The 22901-nt window shown below is 40.3% G+C and overlaps 1 protein-coding gene across 5 annotated transcripts in view; it reads left to right on the forward strand.

Annotated features, from left to right (window-relative positions):
* The first annotated feature begins 622 nt into the window (after window positions 1-622).
* SPAG17 (sperm associated antigen 17) overlaps window positions 623-22901 on the forward strand; it is a 172559-nt gene continuing 150280 nt past the window's right edge. For 3 of the 5 annotated variants that reach the window (XR_012333560.1, XM_073809001.1, XM_073809010.1), the window contains exons 1-5: window positions 623-751; window positions 13874-14060; window positions 15630-15824; window positions 17565-17746; window positions 21843-22004. Coding sequence is in view for 4 of the 5 variants with exons in the window: in XM_073809001.1 (XP_073665102.1) it covers window positions 626-751; window positions 13874-14060; window positions 15630-15824; window positions 17565-17746; window positions 21843-22004 (852 nt within the window). In the remaining variant the exon portion in view is untranslated. The remainder of the gene's footprint in view (window positions 752-13873; window positions 14061-15629; window positions 15825-17564; window positions 17747-21842; window positions 22005-22901) is intronic. The other 2 variants (XM_073809005.1, XM_073809020.1) reach the window with 2 other exon arrangements.

Genomic DNA, 22901 nt, shown 5'->3' on the forward strand with positions numbered 1-22901 from the left:
GGCTGTCGTCACCCAAAGGAAACTCAATAACCTTATTTCACCCCAATTAGGCTGCATACCAACAGGATAAACCTTAAATTGCAAGGGGTAGGAGTAGGGGAGCAGCATTCACTCGGCGCCTCTGTGTCAAACAGCTTTTATCTTTCATTTGAATTTGGTCACCAAGAAATGAAAGACTGCTAACATAGCCATTTCCATTTTTATAAAACCCTATTTAATTTATAGCGTCGTAAGAAGTCACGGTTTGACAGTTTGGACTATTGGCTCTGCCAAACAACAGACTTTCTGTAGCATGAAACTGACCTACCAGTCATCCTAACACAGAGCTCCACCTGTCTTTCCTCCACCCACGTTTGGGAGTCTGAGTCTAGCACCATCATGGGAAGCACTTATTGGAAAAAGTTCATTTTCAGACAACCCAATCTACTTAGAGTAGAGGGTAAATGCCTCTCTTTATGGCATTGGGGCATTTTTCCCTAATTTTTTTGGCCCGCAATGAGGCACCTTTGCGGCAAGACAAATATTACAAAACTCAAAATACCATTTCATCTTTTCATCACTGACAGACATGCCAAAGGTTATAAAATGCCACTTTCCTAATACTTGTGTTTCTTCATAGGTTTTAATGGCAGCAAAAGCAATTATGGACAGCGGAGAGAAATTCACCTTACCACTGATAGGGAAACTCTTGAAATTTCAGCTTCTCCAGGTTAAATTGAAGGACCAACAGCGACGGGAAAAGGAGAAAAAGGTACTGGGAGGGTGATGGTGGGTTTTCTAAAGACGGCAAGGAGTGAGTGAACTGCAGCCAGGTTCTCTGGGGCACTTCCTCTCTCCGTAAGCCTGCCACGAAGTGTTACGTAGCACATTTGACTGTTGCCTCAACTTTTTAGGGAAAAGCCTATCCAAAGCGCTGCTGGAGGAATTACATTTTCTCAAAGACAAACCCATTAAAAATAAGTTCTCCTATGCAGAAATGTGACAGTATCCCAGGGCATATGGCTGAGGTTGTTTTTACCGTAGTCTATTTATATGTTAGGAACAAATTAGGGAACCAAAGGAGAGACACAGAGTCCGGAGAAGTAAGTATAAAAAGGTGAGAAAACCCCACAAAGTCAGGGTCTAACTATTTTAAATATTTTACATGATATTCAATAGGAGTACCTATTAAAGTAATGGGCTACATCTGCATCTTCCTAATAATCTAAATATTTCAGCAGCGCTCCATTACTTCTACTCCTATATTATATACCTGCTTATTTCTTCATGTGTAGACTTTTCATTTAATTTGCCTATGGAAATCAATCTGTGAGTTTTCCAAAGATTTGTATTTTTCATCTGAAAAAATATTTTAAAATAGTTTTAGTGATGCCAGTTTCAAATCCATTTGCTATTTAACCTTAGTCAAAATGAGAGATGTTTTTCTTATTTTCCAAATCATGCTGAAATATTTTTGGAAAGCCAAATGCTTCTGTATGTACATGTGTAATGTGTATGTGTGCATGTGTATGCATGAAATGGGTGTATAAGTAAATTGTTTCTTTATGCGTCTAAGTGGGAGAGGCAAAACCAAGTCATGGAAGAAGAAAGAGAAAAGTGAACATGTTCCAGTAATACCTACTTCCCCTTTGTTAAGACCCCCCCCCCCAAATCTGGCTTTCCTATTTGAATTGAACTCTTGACAGGGTAACTGTAGATAAACATAATAATGCCACCTTAAATTTGTAATATAGGGCTTTATGTTTTTCAAAGAGATTCTGCATTTAGCATCTTACTAGGGTGGTGTATATTGTCCCCAGAAAAATTCTACTTATTTGAAAACAGTTGATGGTATAGTTTTCCATCTATATGAAGCTCTTTCCAACGTGTACAGGAGATTCGTACCTTAAAAAATACTCAGGGACGTTAAGACTTGGCAGAAGAAAAATTGGAAAATTTGAAACTAGTATAGAAAGATGGTTTCTTGTCTTTTTAAAATTCCAGTATCACATGGGAATCTGAATTACAAAAAGTAGACTGTTAAGTCCTGCAAAAATTCTTGCACCTTCTGTTTGCTTTGTGCTTTCCCACAGCACCTACAAATATACATAACACTTTAAGAGTGTCAGTTTCCTTGTTTGCCACCTGTTTTAAGTCTTGGTAATTGTTTGTAATAGGAGTAGGTTTTAGATTTCAGTTAACAAATTTTAAGTAACAATAAATGGAATATCCTGGCGACCGAGGAAACATTTTTAAAACTAACAGTATAAAGATATTTCTGCACTGTTATTTTGCTCAACATTTTTTTTGAAATGTGAACAATATAATAAGACAGTTATGAGATTTTGAAGATATGGAAATAATCTTTATTTGTTGAAAATTCAAGAGTCTTAAGGAATTGGGAGTTGAATTTTAGATTTATAAAAATAAAAAAGTAATAGGTGCATAAGAGGACTCTTAGAGCAATTAAGAACCAGCAATTACATAATCTAATTTGATGCCTTCATTAAGTTGGGTTCCTGAAACACCAGCCCCAAATCTCTGAGTTGCAACCACACGAGTCAGTACTAAACAATTGATGAAAACTGATTGGAAGGGAGAACTCTCCAGAAAAATATTCTAGGTAAAGGCAAGACTAAGGGATTTGTTGGAGGGATGATATAATCTATGTTCATTTCAACAACACTGCCCAGCAGGTCATTTGGAACAGCGGAGGTTAATGCTTGTCAGCCAGGGAGTTTAGCAGAAAGCAAAATAAGTATAAAGTATGTAAAACTGACACCACGCTGTGGTTTAGAAAATGGAAAAAAAGGAAAGAGGATTTTACCCAATTTCTTCCTTTTTCTGAACCCCGGGTGAGATTCTGAGATTCCTGCAAGGGGAGTGACTGTCTCTTCGGCTTTTTAACATCAACATGAGGTATATGTGGTTGCTTTCTCTCAAATACTAGTTATATGTTTACATCTGTACAACCCAGAGTGTTTTGTATCTTCTATGTTGAATTTTTGGAATTGAATTTTTAAAAATGAATGGTTGAAAAATATCCATAGCAGTAATTACAGAAAATACTAGGGAGACAGTGAGGACAAAAACTACTAATATGAGTACGTCCCTGTCCTTTTAGCCCAATGGAAAAAAATGTAATGTATACTACATATTTGATTCTGTTTTTTTTTTTAACTTGCTTTTTAAATTAATTAATTAATTTATTTATTTTTGGGTGTGTTGGGTCTTCGTTTCTGTGCGAGGGCTTTCTCTAGTTGCGGCAAGCGGGGGCCACTCCTCATTGCGGTGTGCGGGCCTCTCACTATCGCGGCCTCTCTTGTTGCGGAGCACAGGCTCCAGACGCGCAGGCTCAGTAGTTGTGGATCACGGGCCCAGTTGCTCCACGGCATGTGGGATCTTCCGAGGCTCGAACCCGTGTCCCCTGCATTGGCAGGCAGATTCTCAACCACTGCGCCACCAGGGAAGCCCCTTGATTCTGTTTTAACCATCAAAACTTTTCTTAATAATATAGTTACAATAGCCAGATACAGTGAAAATATCATTATTTTAGATTCCACTAATTTTAATAATTTATAACACTTTAGTCCGGGCTATGCTTAACATTGCATTTGCTTTGTCCATGAAGAAAGTTTACTGGATAATTAATATTATAAAAAATAACACAAGGAAGCTATTTCTTAGAAGTACAGTTTAGAGGCCTTTAGCATATAAATTTCTGAGAGGCAAATCCCTGCCTCTAATTGTAATAAGTTGAATATATTTCAAAACTTTTATATATTCAGAAGCATCTTGTTGATTACTTGCAAATATACATATAATGAAGAAAATACACTTTATTTCTAGAAATGTATTTCAGCATTTCAGAACTTCTGAATATGATTTTTTCATACAATTAATCCCAAATTAGATTTTATTATATCTTAAAATCGGAATAAGAGAGTGTTTTGTTTAGAAATAAGTTTTCCTTGTGCACATCATTATCTCAACATTTATTCTGCATTTTTAGTTATATCATTATCAATTTGTTGTTAATTCATTAACTTAACAAACATTTAGAGAAACAATGTATTGGGCACATATATTTTCATAAGGTTCATTATAATTTTAAAACAAATTGCTGACCATGTTTTAATTTAGTCATTATCTGAATATTACAGTATTTTTCACAGTTTTACTTCTTTTTAACTGCAACTTTTATGTTATATATTAATTATAAACATTTTTTAAAACCAAAACACTTCATTGTGAATCAAAATATTTAAAATATATTGAGAATTCAGCTAGAAGAAAACATTTAATCATCAAAAAATTAAAAATGGCTGTAATACAAGCAAAATTAACCCATTTAAATAATCAGCCAAACTAAATCTAGTCTGTGCCGTTGAGTTCAGAACATTTGGATAGGTTTTTTTAGGAAAAGATCCAAATATATTCTAACTGTGCTTTTAATTTGTGAATTCAAATAACCAGTCCATATTTTCTTGGATATTTTTAGCATATCTTTTATATAAAAGCAGAACAGTTCTTTCTCTTTCTGGCTTATCTACTTAGCACAAGTTGCCTTATTTTTCAATGTCCTAGAATTGAATAGATGGAAGACAGGCAGTAAAGAATATGGACAGATGGTATTGGTAAACTTTTCTTAAAACATCTCAAAATTAAAAGCACCTAAATTTGATCAGATATCATGATGAAGCCCAAACAACCCAGAGCCTGCTCCAAAGGACCGACAAAGAGAAATTAGGGTAAATTTCACAGACGTTTTCCAGCTTACTCCAGTTAAAACCCCGAAACACTGGAAACCAGCCAATGTAATGCCATTTTGTATGTGTGTTTTGTTTTAAAAGAAAAGCCATAGGGACATACCAGGAAATTACAGGCTGGTTAGTTTTGATTCAGTTGTGGTTAAAATCTTCAGAAACTATTCTAAGAAATCAAACAGAGGAAGAGCAGAAACTCAGTTTAGAGGGACCCGTGTGGTTTCAGGAAAGGAATAACTTGCCTCACTAACTGGATGGAATTCTTTGAGGCTGGATTATCGAAATGAGGATACTACCAACAAAACTGTTGGATCTGAAGAGCTACAAAATTCAACAATTCAGGGTAAATTATAAATGATTCCCTGGCTGGCTTATCTGTAAACTAGAGCAGTGCTTTCCTAATTGGGATGCTATTAATCAATGAAACCTTTTTACAGACTTCAGGAAAAATGTAAAGAAACACACACATTTAAAATAGAGCAGTATTTTGAAATACAAATAGTTACAGCAGCTAATAATAGTAATTAGCTACCATTATTGACTGCTTGCCACTATACTAAGCTCTTTACATATGTTTTAACATTTAATGCTTTAAATGACTTTATGAGTTACAGAGTATTATTCTCGATTTGCAGATGGGGAAACTGAGGGTGTGAAAAGTAACTTTCCCAAGGCTAAATAGCTACTCAGGATTTAAATCCAGAACTGTCAGACTCTAAGATTATGTTCTTAACCACCGTACATACCCCTTCTGAGTGTGTCTCAATAATTACACAAAACAGCACTCTTGGCTTACGATCAGCAGAGAACTTCGCAGGGATGCTTCAAGGAGCAAATGGCTTTGCTCAGTGGGATCTACCAACTCGCTAATTAGATCATGTAATTCCATGTTGCATAAAACATCCTGAGGTTAAGCGGGGGTGGGGGGGACTGGTCAGAGAAAGGAACAAAGTCCACCAAAGACAAAGGGCACTGAGCTAACCAACCACCAATTCCCGAGGGAATCCTGACTTCTTATCCAGTCCCACCCCCCTGCCCAGAAATGGGCTGGTCTCTGGGGGAATCTCTTAGAAAGAGACTTCCTGGGATTATTTCAAACATCCTTAGCCCTTCTCTCTGCCCCTCTGGATGTTGAAGTTGGATAGCATTGGCTGATCCGGTGCTGAAACCTCTAAATCACATAGGATCGTGCAGGAGACAGACATCAGGTAGACATCAGACCCACCCCCTCACCACCACCACACACAGACAGGGCCGTGTTCTGAGTCCGTGGATGAAGAATTGCACCCTGAAGATGGCAGTGTGGCACCCCAGGACTTGGTGCAATCTTTAGATTGCATCATTTGGTCGAGTGAACCCAGTATATTCGTTTGCTTACGTTTTCTACACCTCAGCCACTCTCTAGAAAAGCAAGCTCCTAACTCAGTCCCATACATTATGTTTTCTATTTGGCAGGTAAGCAGGGAGGGGAAAGAAATAGAAAATATAGAAAAGGAAAAACAAAATGTTCATAATGCCATAACCCTATTATAACTAATGTTAACATTTTGGTACATTTCCTTTGTTTCTGTGGATTTGTTTCTTTACATAGCTGTAATCATTGTAAAATGAAATTTTAATCCAGTTTTTTTCAATTAAAATATACCATAATTTTTTCTCATTATCACAGCATCCACATCTATCATTGTTATTGGCTAGGTGACATTCTATTGACTACCATACTTTTCTTAAAGTTCCTTTATTGTTGAACATTTCCATTATTTCTGTGTTGTTTCATAATAAACAATGTTGTGATGAACAACCTTACCGTATACAATTCTTCATATTTTGGATAATTTCCTTAGCATACGTTTATAGAAATGGATTAATTGGGCCCCCAAATGTTCCCACAACCTTTTCTTTCCAAAATAGGTTCTGGAACCATTTAGACCCAGTTCTCCATTAAAAAAGATAACAAATGACCCCCTGTTCAAATTAACTTTATATTAGCTTATTAAAGATGGAGGAGTTTCATGAAAACAAATCTCTTTAATATTGTTTAATCTGTTGTCTCTCAAACTTACTTGACACCATACATTTCTTTCAGTCCATCTATTGTCTTCTCATCATCTGTGACCAATAGATTGTTTGTGAGATAGAGTGATATCTTGAAAGAGAACTGAGTAGCACTCAGAAGATAGACCCTGTTTCTCATAAGTCACATAATAGTGGAGTGAGTCATTTAACTGCCGTGACATCTTTTCTTATCTATATCCTTAATAATATTATTGTGGGAATCTTATGATAGAACGCATATGAAACACAGAGTTGTACACAACACACAGTTATGCACAAATATGTAGATGTGCTATTATCTATAAAAGTTAAGAGGAAGTATAGGTATCTACCACCGGTTCCACTGACTTTTACCATTTACTTTCCTTTCACTGTGAAGAACAACAGAATGAATACCCATAGAGGTATTTGAATTTTGGTATTAAGAAGTAATTTAGAAATAAAACACAGTCTAAAATATTTTTGAAGCATCAACTAACTAGGTTGCCCAATTCCAGAGAGGAAGAATTTTGTATTTTTCCCTTTAAGAGGTGAGAATAACAAGATTAAGGGCTCTAGGTAGGTGTCACGTAATACTCAAGTGAGTGTGTGAAACCCTAATACATTTTTGTTTGTTGCTAAGACAAGAGCCCCACATCTGCTATGTAGCTTAACTGGTAAGAAACCTCCATGCCTACCCAAAGCCTTCGCACAGGAGGAGGAGCCATCCAGATGCTTTTGGTACACAGTGCATTTTAAAGAAAATGTACTCTGCCATGAACTTGACTCTCCCTTCATATGCTGGGGAGCATGTGTTCCCCAAACACGGTAGAAAGAGGGGCCTGTTAGATACACACCTCCTAAATTTTTATCTTGAATTGGCAAGAGTTTCCTCTGAGTTGTTTCAGTTGTAAGTAGATGACCCTAAATGGGAACATGCATGTTATGCTACCCAAAAGCAAGAAAGGCAAAAGAGGTTGGTGTTGAACAAATTTTAGCTTATGATTTAAGAGGGGGCTCAGCAAACCTGGTTCACTTCTCCCCACTTCCGCCCTCAAATCCCAAGACGTAAACCCATAGAAGGGAGGGACTTATTCAGAATGTGAGAGAAGAGAGGGAAAGGGAAGGAGATAGGAGGTGATTTTCCTGCAATTGGGGCTTAGTAGAAAAGGATGGACCTTTTGACCAGAGTAGAATTCTAAGGGGCCAAGTAGTCAACGATTGTTCAGAAGCAGAGGAACAAAGGGACTGTCGTGGTTCAGCTCAGGTGTGGAGGTTGGGAGATACAGACTGGATACAGGAGAGGAGTAGAGAGACCACCACTAGAGTCAGGCACAGGGGAGTAGTGGGCACTGGGTAGGGCAAAGAACATGTTCAGAAATTTACCAAGGACTTCTCTGCCTGCCCCTGGCACCCAGGAGGACCCAGGTGCTTCCATTTGCTTCTGTTCTCTACCATTTAGTGTCTTTGCACACCAGGAAATCACATATATAGTCGCTATGAGACATACTTTACATAGCAATACTTCTTGATGTTCTACCAATTAAACATACATCCACTGTTAAATGGAAAATGCAGAACACTAGGTTATATAGAGACAACAATAATGATTACATTAAAATGACGCCTAAACATAATTTGAGAGAATGCATTGTAATAGCCTCTTCACTCATCTTCTCTGGATGGTGGAATTGTGATTTTTGTAAGTTCTCTATGTTTTTTTTCCAGTTTTTCAATAATGATTATTTTTAGAATTTAAAAACATACCGAAAGAAGTAAATCAGGATTTAGAAGTACTTTTTAAATGCTTTTGTGAAAGGAGGGAGCTCAATATTGCTAATTTCCGTGTTACTGGAAATTAGTTTAAAAGATGATTGTCTGGGCTTCCCTGGTGGTGCAGTGGTTGAGAGTCCGCCTACGATGCAGGGGACACGGGTTCGTGACCCGGTCTGGGAGGATCCCACATGCCGCGGAGCGGCTGGGTCCGTGAGCCTGGCCGCTGAGCCTTCGCGTCCGGAGCCTGTGCTCCGCGACGGGAGAGGCCACAACAGTGTGAGGCCCACGTACCGCAACAACAAAAAAAAAGATGCTCGTCTTCAGGGTACCAAGTTTGGCCTTGCTAAGGGAATGCAAAGGCAAAAAGAAAGAGAGGGAAAGAGGGCACTGAGCAGAAAGAGGAGCTGAGGGAAGTGAAACACACGGAGAAACAGAAGAGCATACAGCTAGTATTATTCAGCCCTTGGAAAGATGGAGTAGAGAGAGGGCAGACGAGCATGGAGAAGAAGGTTGCAAGGACATCGAAGGCTGAGGCTACAGGAGAACCATGGAAATAAAATGAGTTTGAGGTTTGGAGTCACACCAACTTGTGTCTCTACCACAGCTGTGTGCTTGTGAGGGAAACTGTGGGTCTTAATTTATACAATGGGAATAATTACCCATTTGGCATGTTGCTTTGTGAGAACAAATTAAAGATGATGACGTCTAGAAAGCACGTATCATACTGTATAGCAGTGTCTCTGCTAAGTTACCACTTACTTTGAAATTTTGGTTGTGATCAGCCTTGCTTTCTCTAGGATCCTAAGAAAACTTACAGGAGAAAGGGCTCAGGAAGTTGCTTACCTTGTAGAACCCAATCTTTGCTAGAGAGACTCCAAAGGAATGAGAGCTATGTGTCTGCACAGGTCCTACACCCCACCTAGGAGAGCCTGCAGGGCCAGAGGGCCCTTTTACTGCCTTACTGGGACACAAATGTCCACTGCAGTCAGGAAGTGTTTTTTGGAATGGTGGAATATGAATGCATGTATAAAGTTGAATGAAATGAATGAAGGTGAACTTTAGAATAATTTAATCTAAAACAGTTTCTTCTTTTCAGTTCTAAAGATCACCCTGCGATTTTATTTCAAATGATAGCTGTAGAAGTTTCTGGCAGATTTTTTTTGGTCAAGTTGGGACTTCTCTGTGGTGAGGCCAGCTGTCCACCTCACAGCTGCACTGGTGTTTTTCCCTCTAGTGGACTCACCTTGATCCAAGGTGTGGCTGGGAGAGCTCCTACTTGCACGAGTCTTACCAGTACCTCCGAGTTGATTGGAGTCAGGGGCACTGATTTGGGCTCTGGTTTCATTTTCAGTGAACAATCTCAAAATTTCCAATAAGCTCTCCACATTGGCAGAGAGTTCTACCATCTTTCTTCAGTAAGCTTGCTCTCCCACTTTCTGAGATGACTCACATTATCTTCTCTAGTCAAACCTCCTACCTCATACCTGCCCATCTTGAGTTGGTAACCTTGCCTCATCCTTGACTTGAAAACATTGAAACATTCCCCCAGCACCATCAAGACCTCTCTCTTTCTTGCACCTACACCCAGCCAGTCATCCCCTCTTTGCTCCTTTCATTAAACTGAGAAATTGCCTTTCTTCCTATCAAAGTCCAGTTATTGACACATTCTCTTCATCTTATCCCATCTTTTCTCCTCAAGGACTTTAGTCTCCCCCATGTTTTCAATGTCCCCCTCTTTGATGGATCATTCCATCAGCCTGAAAACACAGTATCTCCTGACTTTACTTACATACGTGCATAACGACGTTATACTCCCCTTCTGCCCACTCATCCACTGAACAATCTCAGGTCCCCCAGTTCCCCTTTACAAGCAGACATCTTTTTTTTTTTTCTTTAAAGACTGTTCTCTTTTTCTTTTTTTTAATGCATTTACATTAGTTTTGTTTTTTACTTTTTTATTGAAGTATAGTTCATTTACAATGTTGTGTTAATCTCTGCTATACAGCAAAGTGATTCAGTTATACATATATATATGCATTTTTAATATTCTTTTCCAAGATGGTTTATCAAAAGATATTGATTCTAGTTCCTTGTGCTATACAGCAGGACCTTGTTGTTTATCCACTCTCTATATAATAACTCACCTCTGCTAACCCCAAACTCCCACTCCCTCCCTCTCCCACCCCCTCCCCCTTGGCAACAGCAAGTCTGTTCTCTATGTCCATGAGTCTGTTTCTGTTTCATAGATAGGTTCATTTGCGCCATATTTTAGATTCCACATATAAGTGATATCATATGGTATTTGTCTTTCTCTTTCTGACTTACATTACTTAGTATGATAATCTCTAGGTCCATCCATACTGCAAATGGCATTATTTCGTTCTTTCTTATGGCTGAGTAGTATTCCACTGTATATATGCACCACATCTTCTTTATCCATTCATCTGTTGATGGACATTTAGGTTGTTTCCATGTCTTGGCTATTGTGCATAGTGCTCACAAGGAAGCTTCTTGAAACCATTGTCCACACAAGTGGTCACTCAACTGTTCCTGCCTCTGTGTTCACTACCTCCACACTCCACCATAACTGCTCCCATAATGTCGCCTATAACTACCCATACTCTTCAGTCCCTTGGTTCTCTAGCTGCATACTCTGTAATTTTTCCTACCTTCTAAGTCACTTCTCTCTTTTACCCACATCCCCTCCTATACCCAGTTGGTAAGTATTGGAGTTTCCAGCATGATCCCAGGTTCAATTCTCATATTTCTTGAGACCTCTTTCCCCAGGGGGTCTTATCTCTTCCCGTGCAGTTAACTACTATCTCTATGTTACCCACACCTGAATTTGTAACTCCAGCCACATCTCTCTTCTGAGAGAAGAACATGTGTATTCAATTGTCTCCTTGTCATCTCAGGAGCATCTCGGATTTAACAAGATCTTTCTGAATAGTCTGCCCACCTTAAGTAAAAATTATTTCTCACTCCAATGCTTCTGTCTCTGTGAGTGGCACCATTAACCAACTTGTTATTCAAACTAAATCCAGAGCATTATCGTTGTTGCCTCCTCCTTCATTCCTTGTCTCTAATCTTTCAACCCCTGTACTTTCAACATCCACAATATATCTTAAATCCATCTACATTTCTCCACTCTACCAACACTTTAAACTGAGTTACTGTTAGGTCTTATCTGAACTATTGCTAGAGTTTCCTTACTGGTCTTCTGGTTTCCTATCTTGCAAAATCACAGTAGTCCTCCATTTAAACCCTTTATGGTCTTTCCAATGCATTTTTAATAAAATATAAACTTGTGAACCAGCCCCCACCAAAGCGCTGGATGACCTGGCCCATGCCCTACCTTCCCCGCCTCATCCTGGCCACTCTCTCCCTTGCCCACTATTCTCCTGCTGTACTCACCTCCTTTCAGTTCCTTGCGCATACCCGTCTCCTTTATAACTCAGGGCCTCTGGCACACACTTCACCTTTCCCCTGCTTCTCACACGGATGCTTCTCATCCTTCAGGTCTTCACTCAAATGTCACTCCCTCAGAGGCCTTCCATCACCAGCTTACTAGTGAGTGGCGAATTGTGTGTCTATTACTACATTGGGTTTTATCCTTCATAAAATTCATGAAAATCGTCAGTCATGCTTTTGTTTCTCTGTTCATGTGCTTTTTTCTCTTTCTTCCCCTGTAGAGTAGGAGCTCAAGGGAATAGAGTTCAACCCTATTTTTTTTTCACATCTTTATTGGAGTATAATTACTTTACAGTGTTGTGTTAGTTTCTGTTGTGCAACAAAGTGAATCAGCTCTATGTATACATATATCCCCATATCCCCTCCCTCTTGAGCCTCCCTCCCACCCTCCCTACTCCACCCCTCTAGGTGGTCACAAAACATCGAGTTGAACTCCCCGCATTATGCAGCAGCTTCCCACTAGCCATCCATTTTACATTTGGTAGTGTATATATGTTAATGCTACTGTCTCACTTCGTCCCAGCTTCCCCTTTCCCCCCTGTGTCCTCAAGTCCGTTATCTACATCTGTGTCTTTATTCCTGCCCTGCCACTAGGTTCATCAGTACCATTTTTTTAGATTCCATATATATGCATTAGCACGTGCCAACCCTTTTTATGGGCCAATTTGTATCTGGCGCAGAGAGAAACACTGGGGCTTTTCATACTTCTGTACTTTACCTTGTGCTTTCCTTGCTGCCTCTATCCAAGGCTATTAGTGACATCTGCAGCCTCCACTGATATTTCCCTCTGTTGAGGAGCAGGTGGTGGGGAGGTCGAGTTTCCCCACCACTGGAGCCACAGGTGCCAGGCAGGCACGGAGGGTCCATGGGCACCTCTGATGCTTCCTCCGGGTGCTACAGCTAAACTGGGTTTGGGACTTCCCTGGCAGTCCAGTGGTTAAGACCCCACGCTTCTACTGCAGGGGGCATGGGTTCAATCTCTGGTTGAGGAACGGAGATCCCACATGCCACGAGGAGGGGTGAAAAAGATTAAAAAGAAACCAAAAACTGGGTTCTCTGGAAACATCAACACCCAGAAGCCACATAGAGGAGGCAGACGCTCCTCTCCCCTCCTGTGCTACCTTCTGTTAGCTTGGTGCCAAAGCAATATATCTTCTACTTTCCTTGTCTCTAACGTCTTAGGACTGAGTTCTTCAAATTTGGTTTCACGACCTCAGGAAAACACAGAACCCCCAATGTTGCTGCAGTAATTTAGTTTAGTTATTTTTGTGCCCAGTTTTGTTGAACATGGGAAAAATAAATAACATAAGCATATTCTGGATCTTCTGTATGGTCCAATACTACCACGTCATTTCAATGAACTCAACCTATATGTATTCATAACACATGAATGGAAAGTGTAATTACATTATGACGTAATGTACAAAGGTTTTGGCAATTGTTTGAAAAGAAAACCTTTGTTAGACCCAGATAGAGACCCCAGGGTTAGGCTACTTGATAAACCTAAGTCCCTGCCATCACAATGTACTCAGAATCCACCACTCTCCCTGCCAGCCACTAACTGAGGTTGTTTATTAGGCCAAGGGGGGGGCTCCTTTAAGATGAATTCCCTTCCAGAAAGATGTGTGTGTGTGTGACAGTCTCCTAGCATCCACCCCTCTGGTCTTTGTGTTTGATGTGCCTTCTCACAGCTTAGGCTCAACCTGGAATCTCCACTATCCTGGCTTGAAGAATGAATCAGGGAGTAAAGGAGTGAGTGAATGAAATAAAGATTTAATTTACCTGACAGTAGAGAAGCCATTGCCTGCTCACTCTATGGTTTAATCAAAAGTATTCTGTCTTTCCAGGTGATAGAAGACAGATTTAAGGTAGAAAAGGATAAAGGGAGAGCAAAATCTCTCAAGGAAAAAAAGTCCCCAATTGCCATGGTTGCCAAAGGAAAGGGAAAGGACCAGCCTGAGGCAAACACAGCAGTAAAAAAGACCACCCAGTTAGTAAGAAGGGGAGAAGAGGATCACACCAAACATTACATTGGTCAGTAAGATGCTCCTTTCGCTTCTTGCCTGATGACCTACAAACTTGAAAAATCATTCCAACCACTATGCTTAATCTTCCCCAGCCTTTTCACCTTTTTAAAAGCATAAATCCTATACTCCCCATGACACCCTAATAGAAAAATATTTCTATTTGCAATTCATTTTTGTTTTCAGCCAATATTTCTTTAGCATGTGTCTTGCTATAGGCACATTTTCATAGTGCAGATAAAAGATGAATTAACTAGCTGACTGTGCCACCGAGGAGCTTACTATCTTGTTGGGAACATTTGAGAAAATCAGAAACACTTATAAGGCAAAGTAAAAAGTGATTATTGTCACGAGTGTAATACGGTGGTAATAAAATCAGACCTGTTAATTTGTGACTCAGAGCACGTAGCTTCCTGACCTCAGCTTCTCCCACTATCTGTCCTAGATAGAACAACCAGAATTCTCTTTCATTTAGAGTATTGATATAAAAAACATTATTTGACTTGGGCAGCTATGAGTAATTCATTGCCACCTTCCCATGAACCCAAGTGGAGCTACTGTTTTTTATTTGCATCGTATTTAAATGAGGCGGCACCTCTTCACATCCTTTGACAGTTTGACTCCCCTAATATATCTCTGCTCTAAACCCACTAGACACAGAAGCAATTATATTATGGATTCCGTGAGGAGTATCAATACTGATTTGTTTTAGTAGCTGAAGAAAAATCACTACTTGAAGATCAAAAGTTTGTGCATCTGTTTCTCTATTCTTAAATTGATCTTGATGAACCATTGTGAGATGTAATGTTTTCGTGTACCATCTAGTATTGATATTAAAGTACAACAATTATTCTCACCCCCCAGAATCTCACGTTCTAATATAAACTCATGTTTTAACACTTATAGAACAGTATAGCCAGGACAAAATTGAGGAGAAAAATTTTAGGAAAGTGAGCAATATCTATTTTTTAACTTGAATGCAATAACTATATAGTTGCTACATTACCCATACTCAGCATGCACACCTATTGGCATAAACACACAGTATGCTTTGGTAGGGAGTTTGTTCATATTCAATATTTCCCTCTTCTGTAAACACCTCCGCATATCAAATACCACAAAGCGGCAGCTACTTGTAATTCAGGAGTAAAGCCAGATGTTGCTCAAAAGAGATTAGAACCAAGAAAAATTAGCATGTGTCTTTTTTTTTTTTAGAAAAACCCAAGCACACATTTTCCATGTTTTTTTTTTTTTAGAAAAACCTAGACATTTTTTTTTTTAGAAAAACCCAAGCACACATTTTCCATGACGACAGGCCCTCTGTATGTTTGTCCTCCTATTACGCCTATGTCTCATTTGCAAAAGTGATTTAATATTTTGTAAAATGGCCACAGCCTTCTTACCGGAAGGGCAATAATGAAAACCAGTCAACATGACTGCATTCCAGCCAACCGGACTGCTTTTGGCGAGCCCGAGGGATGATAAACGCATGCATAATGTATAGAGCCATTGAACTGGCTGAGTGCAACCTGTTCTCTTTTAAAATGACGGCTGCTCTTCTCTACGGTATTTTGAACAGACGATGAGCCAGATGACGGTGCCCAGCATTACATTATAGTTGTGGGCTTCAACAGTCCTCAGTTATTAGCGATCATGACTGAGCTCGGCATTCCCATAAGCAGCGTGATTAAAATATCATCAGAGAATTATGAACCTCTGCAGACACACCTGGCAGCAGTTAGCCAGCAGCAGGAAAGTTTTCTTCGGCCAGAAGGTATGCAGTCTGCTACACAACTTACTGAATCCTTCAGTGTTACCCACTGTCCTTAAAGTACAAATACAATTTTCTGCCCAAAGCATAGTCATACAAGACATACATTATTAAATCCTTTCGAGACTTTGAGTTGCTATTTATGCCACTTGCACTAGCCAGGTGTTGTAAATTTTGCAAATTCAAATCATACCCCGTGTTTCTATCCCTGTGGAGCCACAGAGAGCATAGACTTGGTTATCCAACTACATTTCTCAGGAATTTTCCTCTATAACTTTTACCTAAAGCATGAGTGGGATGGATCATCTGTAGATAATCTATTCTGCCAGAAGCCACAGTCACCAAATGGCCCAAGGGAGGTCATAGCCTTGGGTTCTTGCTCCGATTTGCTACTGGCTTATTCTGATAAGTCAGAGGGGACGCTTATCTCCCAGGCTTTAGACCCGGAAGCTGTGGGATGTAGTCCCACCTACACCACTATTCAGCCACTACACTACTATTCTGCACTACTATTCAGACCTCAGGGTCTTCATCTAAGGGAATTGTACTAGACTGCCTCTGTGGGATGGGAACAAAGTCTACTGTCTACTTCAGATAGTAAAATTAGGATGCAATATAAGCCTGTGTGACCTGGAAGTCCAAGCTCTTTTTGCCACATGCTATTGCGATTTTTTGTTATTTATTAGTAATATCCTTTCACAGGGCTTTGTAACCTATACAGCCACATCCGGATTTCTATAACACCATATTTTTTAAATTGCTGTTCCAGGTTAGAAATGGCTACCCCTGATAATAATAATAGCTACCATTTATTGGGCACAGGCCTTGGGACTGGGCTCAATGCTAAGGGCTTTCAGTGTGTTGATTCGTGTAGTTTCCATGACAACCCTCGGAAGTATGTTTTACTATTTCCATTTTACCAAAAACGATTCTGTCTAGAGGCAGCTATTATGTAAAAGAGTTGAGAGTTAAACCTAGCTATTTCTATCTCAAAGCCTAGTTGTAACATTCAATAACTTATTATTCAAGTCAGTGAGAAAATGCTGCACAAGCTCCGTAGTCTTTCTGTTAAAAATATTTAATATATAAAAATAAAATCGTAGAAAAAGAGACTTTACAGTAGAACAGTGAGATCTTAGTATTAGAACCTATTTAGTTAGAGATGGAAAAACCAAACCATGTCAGACAAATTTTCAAGTGTAACTTTATGGAAAACTGTCATTATTTTATACAGTCAGAGCACAAATGCCCAGAGAAGCCAGTAGCTATTTCAATGTGACCAAAAGTTAACTGAAGCAGAAATCATGGATCCAGTCTGTTTTTACCCACATGGGAAGGAGAACTGGATCGACTGCATTCCTAACCAGTTATGCAGCAAACAAATGTTAAGAGTCAAAAAGGGATCTGGCAGAAAAACTGCTCCTATATAGATACAATCTCAGAGTTATGGAAGTATTGGCCATTTTTAGCTCCCCAAGTGTGTGACCTTATAATCTTTCTGGGCCTCAACTATAAAATAAAGGGGTGGAAAAAGCTCATAGTAAATAACAATTTCAGGAGTAAAATCCTCTGATGTTGAATTATATAGTCTAGGTCCAAACACTTCTCAAAATTACATTTCTTTATTTGCATTTTCTGGTACTGTACAGACATCATGCAATGCATATGACTCACCACAAACACTTAACGTGGGAAGAAATTCGACACTCTCATTTTGTAGTATAAACACGTTGCTCTTATTAGATATAGAAGCTGAAAAATTGAAGAAAGAGAACGACATAAAAGAACTTGAAATCTTCTGGAAGTACTTGGAACCAATCCTGAATAATGAGAAACCGGAAACAAATCTCTTTGATGTCGCTCGGCTTGAATACGTGGTCAAGGCTGACAAGTTTCCTTGCGACTGGTCGGACAGTGAGATGTTGGTTAGTACACGCATTAATGAGAGTGACTGGTTTGAACACGTGACACTGTGGTTGCATTTGCTCCATTCGTTCATTCCACAGATATTTATTAATCACTGTCTACAGAGAAGGCTTTGTGCTAGGTTCCTTTACCTTCAAGACAGCGATCACACTGAACATCCGATAATGGCTATAGCCTGATCCTTCAGCTTATAGTGTATGAATTAATGACAAAGGAATAAGATGAGATGAAGATAAAGGATGGTAATTATTTTATTTGGTGATGTGGCTTTGCTTCATACCATAACAATGTTCTAGGCAGTAGAGTCTTAATATACATTAATTGTGAAAAGAGTAAATTTTACAGTTTGTCAAATTACATTGTCTTTTTTTTTTATGTATCAGTTCAAAACATTGTTCTTCTAGGCCCTTGCTTTTATTGCCAGAATTGTATTTTTCATGTATTTTCCTAGCAAGGTCTATCTTAATAGAATGACTTGACCCCAGCCCAACAGTTAGTAGACATTTCCTGAGAGTATTTATTGGCCCCTGCTATTGAGGTGCTCGCAGAGAGGCAAGACCAAAACCGTGAAACAGAGAGGCAGGGTTCAAGGTGCCACGCGCCTATGTGTTATGTGAAACACACTCTAAGTTTCCTGTTAATTCAGAAAAAGAAGACATGGGATGCTTTGTAAAGTAACAAATGCTAAATACATGAGGGTGTTTTTCAAAAGAATGTTAGCTATCATTGTTGGGGAAGTTATCCATGCTTCCTGTTGTAAAAAAAGAGACCTCTCAGGTCTCTTCCTGGTTGACCCCCTGTCCCAACAAACAGGGGCCCAGGAGTGTTGAATCCCTTGCAGGGTGATATATATCAGCATTAAAGGGAATTGAACTGAAAGCAGAGTCTTGGAGACGGACCACATAAAGTATGCCGTGAAGGGAGCTGGGAAAAGCAGGGTGGAGGAGGGGGATAGGTGTCTGTGGGCAATGACTGTGGGTGGCTGCCAAACAAACAACCAAACCTGGCTGTCTAAGAGGAGGAGAATGACATCAAAGCCTGGAGCAGTTTCCGAGACAAAGGGTAGGCTGCCCACGGTCATGGATTGGAGCACGGACAGTTCTCACTATGAGAGTCCCTGATTCTTTTACCTTGAAATGGATGCGCACTGGGTGAAGTAAATGAAAACACCGAGGAGGGAAGCCTAGATCTGAACCTTGAAGGATGGACAGGATTTGAATAAGTAGCAATGGAGAGATCAGTTTGAGTTACAAAGACTGTCAACATAAGGCGTTAGATGTCACCACGTAGAAACAGAACACTTAAGTCTGATACCTTGGCAATAGTAAGAATAAAGATAAGCCTTGACCTATATGTGGAAACAATGCTGAACATAGAAAAGCTGTGGCTGAAGGCAGAGCTTGTTGTAGGCAAAACTGGTTACTGTGGACTCCCTTTGCTTTGTGTCGTCCCACTCCTTCATCTAGATATCTTCCTCTTTCCTGCTTTGTCTTTCACTCCCCTGCCTCTAAGCCTGAGCTCAGAAAAGAGTCCATCTGTCCTCTACTACTTTGTGTTAAGTTGGGCCGTATTTCTCTATCCCAGAGATACTGGCATACCAGGTACCGTCATACTATGACTATTCCATCCTATTTTATTGGAATTCCAGATTATGCCCAGCAAACGTGAGATATGTTTGAGAAAGAGGCCATATCCCTGGGATCCCGAAACACCATCTGAAAGATAGCTTTCTACTCTTGCTCTACAATAGACCAGCTCTTCTCCCGAGAACATATAAATATATGCCTAACTTAAAAACCCACATCCACAAGTTTAAGTTTTGTGGAAACAGTCCTTCTCTCATTTGGGCCAAGTTCTGGCCACATACCTTGTAAAGAACTTATATGCAGTTTTGGTTCAATAAGGCATAGGAGATCCCAGCCATACGTATCTTGAATGCTAATTCAGAGGAGGCAATACCAAGAGTCTTCTAAGGCAGCCTCAAACCGAGAACCTTTTGCTCCTGCTCTAACTAGAGCTGCCTTCCATGTGTCTTATTTACTCCCCAGGCATAGACTGAGAATAGCTGATGTGCATTGAGCCCAAGGTAGAAGACATTCTGTTGCATCATCAGTACATAGATGTGAACAGCAAGGCACACAATTGCAGCTCCAAGAGACCCAGCACCATTCCCAGCATCCTGTTTCTTATTCCAGTGTTAACAACTTAGTGTTCATCAGAAGATTTTAATCCCTCCATTTTTAAAGACAGTAAATGTGACTATATTTTCCTTTTGAAAAATAGAGTGGAAGAGTTTAAATGGCAATTAAAGTTCATAAATTTCATGTTGAAAAAAATAGTATCAGCTTCGTTGAAACACTGACTTCAGAACTAGAGGATTAATGTCTAGGGTCTCTAGTTGGGCCATGAAGGTAAGTGAGGAATGAGACATTTAGCTCTGCTGCCCAACTGGACACACCGATCTTCTATCGGTCACTTTGCAAATATTTATTGAACATCTCCTTCACACCAGGGCTGCAGTCTGGGTCCAACTGCAGGAGACTTTTAGGTCAAGGCATGCCTCTGTAAGGTATGGTTTGTGAGTGAACAGCCCAGCATGGAGGATGACGGGGAAAGAAAGCCTTGAAAGCAATTCAGTAATAGATTTGGGTTACAGAAGAAAAGGCCATTGGATTTAATACTGAAGATCAAAATTCATTTTAAACTTGGGATTACTTACGAAATATAAAAGCAATAAACCTATTTGTAATACCCGTAGCTTAAATGCATGGTGTAGATACACAGTATCCCACTCTCAGCTATATCTGTAAGTTGATAATGGCCTCATATCCAAGCCAGGAGCCAGCCAAGTAGCCGTAGTCCTTCTTCCTCTCTGGAAGAAGGAAAGCATTAGTACCCTTGGCTGCAAGCAGGCAAGCTGTATTTCTGCTGAACCCAGGTAACGAAAGCTTTACATCAAATAAATGCCCATCAAGAAGCGCTAACTGCCTATGAACGACATCTGCAACATTTCAAGTCAAGCCCTTGGTTGCTGAAATAATTTTCTGGCTTTTAACATGCGAGTTGCTATTTGATTTAAAAAGAAATTAGCTAGTTACCCTAAGGGATAATAGGGCAGAAGTTTTTTACTGTATTTCTTATAAATACAAACAAACAAAAATGTGTTTATATGCCAGAATGTGGGCAAAGAATATCAGTTTGAAGCTGATATTAACGGAAGAATTCTCAGTCTTAGCGGGGACGCGTGAAGTCCAGACTGACAGCTGTGCTGTGAGGATGGGCGAGGTTTGACACTTCACTGGTCTCACGCCAGACTGTGATTCGCTGGCTCCCACCAGGTGCTTTCTCTCTCTACCTTACCACTGCGGCTGGGACATAGGAGGAGCCTATTTAATCCTCCTTCGCTTTCAAGCAGACACATCTAGTGCTAACCAACAGTGCTTTTCCACTTCTGGAAATGAAAGCCTAGGTAATAGAGGTATCTGATCCAAACCCACTTGCCAGATCATAAAACTTGTGGGTATTATAGTAGTACTAGTCTACTAGGACGTCTTAGGGTTTTTTTCCCTAAAGGTAGCACAGGTGAGGGAAGGAAGAAATCCTGATTGCACACATACTGCAGTGGACTTGTGGGGATGGCGTGCAAAGCCGAGTGGGTGATTGCCGTTGCGATTCTTGTGTCTGTCGCCAAGCAAGAGCTCATCCCCAGCTTGTCTTGGGCTGAGGATATGGAAATTACCTATCTAATGAGTTGCTTTAGGAATGGACATACCTAGAAAATAGGCCACATTGCTGACATGAATGAATAGGGCACTTTTCACCTCGTTGAAGCGTTAATTAGGCTCTTAACAATACTAGGCAGCCATAGGCCCTCCAAAGGGAACAGTCTGCATTGTGGTGAACAAGAAGGGCCCGAAGGGTTCAGCAAATGAAGACTTGGTCACCATGACTGGGATTCAGTGGTTTGGGGACCAGCTGGGGAAGGACTTCCCTGTAAAAAGTGATAGGTTTGGCTATAAGGGAGATACAAATCATGCATCTGATTCCCACAACATGAAACTGAGGACTAATTGTCATGAATTCTCTCACCTGTAGCTGGAATTGGGCACCAACATTTTTGAAAATATTGCCTGTTTGATGTACGACAGCCTGGATTGGAAAAGGCAGCACCAGCACTATTTGGAAAACATGCAGCTTATTAACGTCCCACAGGTGGTTAGTGAGAAACCTATCTTAGAAGCTACGTTGACTTCTGAGGTAGGCATATGCGAGAATGTCTTTAGTTGGCCGAATGATTTGCTGAACAACTTAATTTTCACATTTATAAAACATGAAGAAAAAAAATCACACAAATACTGGTAGCATGGGAACACTGCCTGCTGGGATTTAATGGGTGAGGGTGAGATCCAGGCCCCCAGGCACAGCATTAAAGGGCATCCATGTGATGGGAGCTTTATGAAACCCCCAACTACCTGCCACACACAGAGGGGATGATAGAACCCACTTTTCAGCCATGGAGCGATAAATAGCATCTGGAACAAGGAGGGCTACTGATAACTTAATCACCATGTTATTTTAGCACCTACCCTGTGCTGGCACTGTACCAGATGCTGGCCATACTATAATGAACAAGACCCATCCTCTGTCCTCCTCATTGTGGTTAACCTTTAAAGGGGAAATGGCAGTCAAGGCAAAGGTGGTTTCAGTTTAGCATAATGAGCACTGTGAGGACAGTCAGCTGAGCTTGCAGGAGAAGCTATAAATAGGGCACCTCTCCTGAGCAGAGTGGGATAGAGAGACGGGAGTCGGGAAGATGTTACCAGGCAGGGTAAGTGATGTGCTGAAGGCTGAGGCTGAATTGCCTGGGCAAAACCTGACTGGGGAGAGGGACAGAGTGGTATTTTCAAGAAGGGGGAAAAGATGTACAAAGACATGGAGGTCAAAGTAAAGAAGTATTGCGTCCAGGACCACACCACGGGGTATGGCAGTGCTCCCAGGTGATACATGCAAAGTGGAGAGCAGCAACACGAGCTGGAAAGGCGGGAGCCAGAATGTTCTTTGGTGCTGAGCTCAAGAGTTTGGGTTTTATCCTGAAGGTTGTGGGAGAACCATTGAAGGATTCTTAGAGGGAGAATGGCATGATTCTGTGTCACC

The sequence above is a fragment of the Tursiops truncatus genome, chromosome 1 (genome assembly GCF_011762595.2).
Source record: "Tursiops truncatus isolate mTurTru1 chromosome 1, mTurTru1.mat.Y, whole genome shotgun sequence".
NCBI classification, from domain to species: domain Eukaryota; kingdom Metazoa; phylum Chordata; class Mammalia; order Artiodactyla; family Delphinidae; genus Tursiops; species Tursiops truncatus.